Source organism: Equus przewalskii, chromosome 26 (assembly GCF_037783145.1).
Source record: "Equus przewalskii isolate Varuska chromosome 26, EquPr2, whole genome shotgun sequence".
Taxonomy (NCBI): domain Eukaryota; kingdom Metazoa; phylum Chordata; class Mammalia; order Perissodactyla; family Equidae; genus Equus; species Equus przewalskii.
Window position 1 is genome coordinate 32,098,312 of NC_091856.1, and position 8,854 is coordinate 32,107,165.

At 60.7% G+C, this 8,854-nt stretch overlaps 1 protein-coding gene across 1 annotated transcript in view; it reads left to right on the forward strand.

The window, feature by feature from the left end:
* Nucleotides 1–4,305, forward strand: part of PTPA (protein phosphatase 2 phosphatase activator) — a 31,149-nt gene extending 26,844 nt beyond the window's left edge. The window contains exon 10 of the mRNA XM_070596879.1: nt 2,767–4,305. Coding sequence (XP_070452980.1) covers nt 2,767–2,844 — 78 coding nt within the window. The 3' untranslated portion in view covers nt 2,845–4,305. The remainder of the gene's footprint in view (nt 1–2,766) is intronic.
* The last annotated feature ends 4,549 nt before the right edge of the window (nt 4,306–8,854 follow it).

Genomic DNA, 8,854 nt, shown 5'->3' on the forward strand with positions numbered 1-8,854 from the left:
CGTCACCCTGCCGAGCCCTCCCTACTCCTGCACACGGCCCCCCAGCCTCCCACCCCACCCCGTGTGTCCCAGGCAGAGCTCGCTGGGATCTTAAACACTGTCCTTCCTGCAGGCTCTTATTTGAGTGACAAAACTTCTGTTGACCCAGGCCCCTGAGGGCAGAACAGGGGACCCTGCCACCTTTCCCTACCTGCCCCTTCCAGAGGCAGGAGAGGTCCAGGCTGACAGGAGGAGGGAGGAGCAAATTCAGATCTGAGGTGGTGACAGGAGGGCAGGGACAGAAGGTTCCTGGGGTGAGCGCTGTCTGTATTTCTACGGATGGTCAACATAAGCAGGGCTCCACTGAAAACTCCCCCAGCTCAGGACCAGACAGGGAGCACCAGTGGATGACAGTGCCCTCCTGAGAGCAGGGCCAAGCCCACTCGGGGCACGTGGGCGCGGCGCGAGCTTGCTGCCCGGCTGGCGCTGTGGGGCGGCCAGCCTCCTTTGTAGGGCCGCACTGGAACTCTGACTAGTTTGGGAACACCACGTCTCTGGGGTGTTGGCTCTCATTTGACAGCCTCCCGCGGGTAGCCCATAGTCTCTGGTCCCCGAGAGCCCAGGGGGTCGCATTCTCCCTGCCCAAGGTGTGAGGAGAGGACTTGCTTTTTCGTTCCCGTTCTCAGCCCACAGGGAGGGGCTTCAAGGCCCACCAGTCTTGAAGTCCAGAAGGGGGTTAGAAGGGAGTTAGCAGGGCCAGGGCCGCTAGCCAGAGTTGGCTGCTGGAGGGCAGCCTTGTCCCTGAGCGGCCACAGAGGCCTGACCAGGCCTGGCATTAGGTGGCCTCCAGATTTGGGCCCAGCTGTCCGCATCTCCACACTGCCTGGCCTGGCCTTCCTGAACGAAGAGCCAGATGTGTTCGGGGCCCCTGGGGCTGGGGCCTGTCTTTGCTGAGGGCTGTCACTGTGTTGGCACTCCCTTCAGAAGGCCTTGTCAGGGCCCAGAGGGCCCCTTCTCCCCGCAGTCACCGGGACCTGGTGTGTGTGTGTGGCGACAGGCTGAGGCTGTTGCTCTGCCCCATACGCAGGTGGGGTGGGCACTGTTAGCTGGGCAAAGGGCCTGACCAGAGGCCCCCTTCTGCTGTTCCCCTGAGCCTGGGACTTGCTTTGCCCCAAACCTCCTCTTGCCTTTGACCCTGCTCCTTGCCTCTCCTGTGGCCCTGGGGAAGCTTGAGTGGAGAGAACTTCTGCCCCTGCCCCTCCCCCTAAGCTTCCTGCCCTCACAGCCTCTGTGAATAAGAGCTAGAAGCAGGTTGACCTTTGACCCTTTTTGGAATTCCAGGGCCCTGGGGGGGCCCCCCCTTTTACCAACTCCCACCACTTCCTCCATGACATAAGCACAATGGCAGCTGCCTTTGCCTCTGGCCTGGTCTGCTGCTCCTCCTCCCCCAGGGACCACTCCTGGCTCCTGCGCCCCGCTTTCTCTGCCCCAGGCCCACGAGCCTGGTTCTGGCCCGGAGCTCTGCTCCCACACTGAGCTGGGTTCCCGTCCTTCTTCCACTGCACACAAAGATTTCCCTTTTCCTGCTCCCCTCCTGGCCCCCCTTGTCCTTGTGGACTGACCCCACCCTGACACACACACTGGACCGAGATCTCCTTGTTTCTGCAGCTGGTTGTTGAGGTGAGGGAGCCTGGCCGGTCATGGCGGGCCTTTGTCCTTCGAAGTTAGTTGAGACCACAATCACAGAATGGGACGGTCACCCCTTCTAAGGCCATAAGTCTTATTCCATGCCAGCCAGGGGGTGCCCAGCACATTCTGGTTGTTTTGTGGCCAAAAGTGTTAGAGGGGCAGATTCTCACATGCCTGGGAGAGCTGCCTGTGAGAAGCAGCTAGTGACCAGGGCCTGGGTGGCAGGCACAGCAGGGCTGCTGCGGGAGGCTGGGAGCTGGGCCTTCCTCCCCTTCCTGGTCCTGTGCGGTGCTGACGCCGTGCCCGGGCCGGAGGGCAGAGGCGTGTGGGTCTGGGGTCTGGCTGCCTGTGGACCAGGCCAGCTTCTGGGGTGCAGGCCCTGCCGATTTCTCCATCTCCTCTTCTCTGCCAGAGCCCTGGGGCTGAGGCCGCTGCTGGGCTGGGTTTGGGGAGTAGGGCCATCCCCCAGCTCTGCCACCCTCGCTCCATGCACTGGGCTGCTGGGAATTGCCGGGGGTGGGGGTGGGGGCTCTCAGCTGGTTCTTATTGTCTCGCTCTGAAGTGCCAAGATGCCTTTTTCAGTCCAAAGAACTGAAAATTGGAGAAAGCAGGCCTGGGACTCTTCTCAGGCTTGTGTCCAGTGTCCTCACACCTCTTCTCCAGGCCTGGGACCTGGCTACAGGGTCCCCAGTGATCTGGAGGGTTCTTTTCACCTCTGGTGTCCAACTTCTCCCTCTGGGCCAAGTGATGTCATTGGCTGCCTCTCTTGGCTTCTGCTCTGTGGGGTTGGGCTGCTTCTCTCCCTCTCCCTCTGTCACTCTCATGCTCGTTACTTGGTGGATCTGATTGTCATGGAGTGGGGTCTTTGGGTGGGAGGCTGTGGTCGAGAACAGCTAGGAAGCTGCCCCTCCCTCCAAAGCCTGGGGGCTGTTCTGAGACGGCCACTTCTTGGGTCCTGGATGGAAACTTCCTAGAACTGCGCTGGACAGAGCCTCGGGGCTGTCCAGGGGCCCCCTGGAGGCCCGAGAGGCCGAGCAGGCCACGGCAGGGGTGTGGTGCAGCCCTCACCTCTCTGCTCTCCCCCTTCCTTCCTCACAGTGCCTGGAGAAGTTCCCTGTGATCCAGCACTTCAAGTTCGGGAGCCTGCTGCCTATCCACCCTGTCACGTCGAGCTAGGAGGGGCTGAGCAGCCAGAGCCATCCAGGCCGCACTTCCTGTGCCTGCCCCCGACCCCAGCCACGGCCCCCTCCCCGCCCCCTCTGTTCTTTCTGTTTGACAAGAGGCTCTTTCCTGGGGTGGGGGGTGAGCATGGTGTGAGGGAGGCTCAGGGCGTGAGGCTGAAGGACCCCAGTTGGGAGAAGTGACCAAGTGACTTCTCCTGTGGTGGGCAGGCAAGAAGAGAGGGCCTGGGCCAGGGTCCCTGGGCCTGCCCCGGCTCCCGCTCCCTCTGGTGCAGCGCACCCTGAGGCCTGGGCTGCTCCGCTCCTCTGGGGAGGGCTATTTCGCTGTTTCTGTTGCCTCTTTCCCTTCGCAGGCCCCTTGTCTTTCTAGGGGTGGAGCAGTTGCTCCCCGCAGGATGGGTGGGTCCCCAAGCTGTGTTTGGTAGGCATCGGGGGATTTGAGGGCTGGAGGCTGAGGCTGGTGGCCAGCCTGGGGGCGGGGGTCAGGTAGGAAGAAGCAGTAGCTGTTCTGGTGACCCCTCCCAGCTCCCCTCATGCTGCCCTGGGCCTCTGGACACCTGTGTCCAGCGCCTCATCCTGGCTTTTCTGTTCTGACTTTCCTGCCACAGCCACACCTGTTTCCCTCCCCAAGGGCAGCCTCTGGAAGCTGCCCTTTGGGCGGCCGCTGGGCTCCTGGGAGGGCCCCACAGGGCTTGCTCACCGGCTGACTGGGTGAGGCCTGCCCTTCCGAAGCTCTCCCTGGCTGGGAGGGGGCCGGGACTCGGGGAGGGGCTTGGGGCCAGCAGTGGTTGTGGAGAACCCTGATTCCTCTCGGCAGTCTTACATCCGGCAGCTTCTGTTCCCTCCTCACTCTGCTTGCTTCCAGTGCCCTTGGCCCTGCTTCCCGGCCCCTGTGGGCAGTGGGTGAGCAGGCCACAGCAGGGCTCAGAAAGCAGCAGCCCTTGTCCTCCAGCCCCCCTGACCTCGCCCTGTAGCATCCCGGGATGAGGGAGTGATGGCGCCCTAAGCCCGGACTTGGGCCCAGAGGATGGACGGGGGCCAGGCTGGGCAGGCCCACCTGAGGGGTGACGGGGTGCTGGCGGCAGCGGGCCAGTTCCAGAATCTTCTAGGGCTGCTCCCGGGCCTGGCTCTTGCAGCCTCTGCCCTGCCAAAGCCAAGGCCGGCCTTCTCCAGCCCCCTCCCCATAGCTGGGTCCACACACCCTTTGGGAAGGGGGAGCACCCGAGAAGCACAGTCCAGGGCATTGACTCTTGGATCTGGGCCAGTGGCCTGCGCAGAGGCTGGACAGGAGCCACAAGAGTCACAGAAACAGTTTTCTGAGGAGAGGCCCAGTACCTGCCTCCCTGCCGGGACCCAGACCACCGCCTTCCTGGCTCCTCTGTCTCCGTGCCCCCTCGGGCCCCCAGCCCCTGCGCCTTCATTGCTGTTCTGATTAAAGCCTCTGTTTTGCACCTGTTACCTGTGTGAGATGTGTCCTTTCATGCCACATGCTTGTTCCATCTCCGCATGACTGTTTGTTCCTCCATCGAGTCCCCTCCCTGGCCCTGAGGCTGGGGCTTGGGTGGTTGCGGTGGGGTCTGGGTTGGTTCCTTCCTGGGCGGCAGGAAGGCACCCAACTGAATGTGTGATGTTGCTCGAGGAGCTCGGAGCAGAGATCTGGGTTCAGATCCTGATTGTCTCCACCCCGAGCTGCAAGGTCCTGGGTGAGTCACTGAATCTCTGAGCCTCAGCTTCATCGATACAGCGGGGACCGTCACAGGGTGACTGTAACAGTGAGTGAAGGGTGCAGAGTCCTCAGCTCAGGGCCCGCGGTCACTGTGGCTGCCCTCGGTGACAGCAGCCTCTCTGGACTCTGGAGTCAGCCCCAGACTGGCCTGCGGGAGCCTTTGGCCTGGACCTGGCTGTGAACCGTGTCCCAGCAGTTCTTAAAGGGAGTGCTCTCCTGTCCCGCCACCCCTCGTGTCCCTGTCGTGCTGGAGTCGGGAGACGCGCTGCTCTGCCTGAGACTCTTGGACACTTCGTTGGGAACTCCTGTTCCTGGGCTTCTGTCTTCAGATGAGTCTCCTCAGACAACAAGAGCTTCCTCCTGGCCCTGGAGGCCTTGCAGAGGGCCCAGGATAGCCTGGGGCCCAGAGCCCGGCCTCTGCAGTCAGGCGGACCTGAGTTCAACCCGAGGCCCATCACTTAGTAGCAGGAGACCCTGATGGTTGACTCAGTCTCAGCTTCCTGATCTGAAAAATGGGCATGACGACAATTAGGTCACGGAGTGTGAGATTCATTCATTTCTCAAGTGGTGGCTGCGTATTCCTCATTCTAGTGTAGACGACACCAGTAAATCCCTGAATCCCAGAGTGGTAGGTAGTGGTGCGTATTTTATGAAGAGCATACCAGCAGTTAGGGTGGTGAGGGGGGTTTACAGGAGCTACCGGGGTCAGGAAAGACACCCTGGAGCGTGTGAGCTGAGACCCCCAAGAGGAGGAGCAGCCCTGGGGAGAGCCGCAGGGGGAGGGGCAGCTGGGGAGAGCAGGCCGGGCTCCAAGGCGGCTGCCTTCTGGGCTCTGCCCGGGGGTTCGGGGTCTCATCTTAAGTGTTCTCTGGGAAGCTCCTGGAGGGTTCTGGACCTGAGAAGGGCTTGGGGTGTGTGGGGCAAGAGGGGAGGTGGGCACCGTGTGGGAGGAACCCTGGATTAGGGTTCAGAGTGGAGGTGGTGAGAGGTGGTCCCATTCAGGCTGTGTTGGGAGGTATTGCCACAGGAGGGAAGGTGGGAGGGGAAAGGAGCAGCCAAGAGCAACCCAGTTCTTGATGCCGGTTACGGAGCTGGGCAGACTGGGGAGAGGGATTTGCTGTTGGCAGCTCGGGGCTGGAGGAGGCAGCTGGCTGTGCTGTCCAGAGCGGGGCAGCCGGGGGGTCAGGGAGGGGTCTGCAGGGCTCCCCGAGGGAGCAGTGGGGATGAGGGAGGGAGAGAAGAGGGCTGCCTGGGTGGGAAGCCCACTCAGGACCTGGGAGATGCGACGTGGTGAGGGTTCACACTCCTGCTCATGCTGTGCTCGCTGCAGGATGGCTGCACTGCTGTCGTCCCTGAGGGTCAGCGGGGCCATGAAGGGAAACCAAGAATGGGGTGGCTCCCCAGGGCTGGAGGCTTCCCGCCATCCCGGGCCCCAGAGGCCCCAGAGAGCAAGGTGAGCTCCAGCTGTGTTCCCTCCTGGCTCGCAGGGGCCGCAGCCAGGCTGTGCTCCCAGGAGGTGAGGGCAGAGGCCTTTCCTGGGAGGAACCCCAGGCAGGAGTTGGGGGTGGAAGGAGAACATGGTGAGGGCTCGGTGTGCCCAAGGCTTGCACCCAAGTCGGGTGACATGTTTTTCTTGAGTCCAACAAGCATTATGTCACAGGCATTTGGGGGAATGTGGAGATGAAAAAGGTGAGAATCCTGCCTTCCGGAAGCTTCCAACCTAGTGGGGGAAACAGAGAGACAGTGGACTAGCCATGGAAGAAGGGGGACGATGGACTCCAGGGGGAGCTCGGGAAGGTTCTGTGGAGGAGGTGGCATTCAAGCGGGGCCTTGAATGATGGGCACAGACAGAGGGCATTTTGGTGGGAGGCTGTGTGAGCGGAGGTGTGGGGGCTGCCGCAGGAGGCAGAGCTGGGAAGGCAGGTGGAGGCTGGCCTGCGGAGGGCTCTGTGAGGGGCGCCCACAGCGCTCAGCTCATCCCCTCGACACACAGCACAACTGCTTTAATTACCTGCAGAATGTATGCGTTGAAGGAATGTCTTCTCTGCTGGAAGATGCCACAGGAGGGCAGGGACCCGCTTGCTGCTGTATCCCAGTGCCAGCAGAGACTGGCACAGAGAGGCACCCGGTACACGTTGAATCAGTGACCAGGGAGGATGTTTAACTGGTGTGTGTGTGTGTGTGTGTGTGTGACAGAGAGAGAGAGAGAGAGAGAGAGAGAGAGACACCCAGATTGGGTTTCAGGAAACTGGGGCAGCTGTCTGGGTGCTGGATTGGAAGCTGGGTGCCAGCGACAGGGCTGGTGCCTGGGCCCAGGTAAGAGATGTTGACGGCCCTGTGCAGGGCAGAGAGGCCCCGGGCTGGGAACGGGGAGATCCAGGTAGGATTTGGTGCTGAGGGAGAGGGAGGAGTTCTCAATGACTCTGGGGACTCCCCTCTGTGCCTGGGAGGAGCCTCGGGGCAGGAGCAGGCCTCAGGGAGGATGCTGTGCTCAGCGGGAGTGTCGCTCAGCTGGTTTGAGGAGCTCTGTGGGGTAGGCTTTTGGGCCTGGCTGATGCTGAGGCTGGCAGGGCTGCTGAGACCCAACCCCCAGTGGAGTGGGGGGCCGGGCTGCAGGGACTTCCAGAACCCCCACCAGGCTCCCTCCCTCCCCCTGCGCTCTAGGTTCCGGTGCACCGGCCTCCTCTCTCTTCCTCAGACTCTCCGGGCCACTGCACACTTAGCATTTGGCCCTCTTCCCAGAACCCTTTTCCTCACTGGAACCCCTGGTCATTCTTCAGGGCTTGGCTGAGGCCTCTCGTCCTCTGGGAGTCCTCACCTGGCCCCCACACCAGGGCAGGTGTCCTGGATGTGCTCACATGGCCTCATGCCTGTCCCCGCTCTGAGCGCTTGGCACCCAGCTATGGGAGCTGCACGTGTCTGTGCAGCCCGGCAGCTCCGGGATCTTCAGGGCCGGTGGGAGGGGGAGAGGTGCAGCCACCTCATTGGAAGATAGGTGTGATACGGGCTGTTTGCAGACACAGCTTCTCTTTACTTAGGGTTCCTTGGTGGGCGGCTGGGGCCCACCCCCTGTGCTCAGCACCCAGCACCGCTGCTCCCTGCACGGCTGTCCTGTCTCCTGCCATCCCTAGGAGGGTGCGCACACTGCAGATGCTCAGGACAGTCTGTGAGTGGCTGTAACAGAGTTAGAGGCCTTCCCTGTGGAGGGATGATGGAGGCACAGAGTGGGCTGGATCACCCGGGAGAAGCCGGTGGAGGAGAGGAGGCGGTGGCACCCTGTCTGGAGGCAGAGAGCTGCCACTGAGCGGCAGAAGCGGGTGCTCAGTGTGTCCACTGCTGCCCTGAGGCCAGACCGCCAGCACTGAAGTTGGGGTGTGCTGGGGACCTCAGAGAGAGCAGTTCTGAGGGCTCTGAGGCTGAGGTGGAAGTGCAGTGGGCTGGGGAGAGATGAGGGTGCAGTTAGGGCGGAGGGGAGAGAAACTAGCAGAGGGAGGAAAAAGCAGGGTCCAAGGCAGCCTATTGGAACAGCCCTGGGGAACCTGAGAGCAACTGCAGGCTAAGGACCCAAAGTCCTCGTGGGGACCATCAGGGCTGAGCCGGGAGGCTGCTTACTGTGGCTCGTATTGGTTCACTCGCCCAGCAGACATCACTGGAGCCCTCTCTGCGCCAGGCACCAGGATGCTACGGTCAACGGGACAGACAGGACCCTCCCTCCTGGCACATATTCTAGCATGACTTATCCTAATGAAACATTGGAAATACCCTATGTGTCCAGCAGTTGGGGATTGTTAGAGGCCGGATGGAGCAGTCATACAATGGGCCATCAGATGACGCGCTTATCCGTTTACTCTTTTGGAAAGATGCTTACGACCTATTGTTAAGCAAGGATAACAGCTACAACGACTGTAGGTAAAGTACAACCCCTTTTGGTAAAATATCTACATTTTTTATCTGTCTGTCTGCCCATCTCCATGGACAAAGGACCAGAAGGCTGTTTCCCCAGGAGTTAATGTGCTTATTATCTCTGGGTGGTGAGGATGTGAGGGTTTTTGAGAAATCCTTCTTGCTTCTTCCACTCCCCAAAGATGCTTGTGAAAATGGTAAACATTCCTGAACCCCGGAAGAAAGAGAAAGTGATTGTGGTATGTTTTAACTTTGCTTTTGTTTTCCGTAATTGATTTTTAAATCTACAATGTCCACATATTATTTTATAATGAGGAAAAAAAAAGAGAAACTGATTAAAAGAAATGTTCCCCTAAAGAGCACTGGAGTCTGGTGT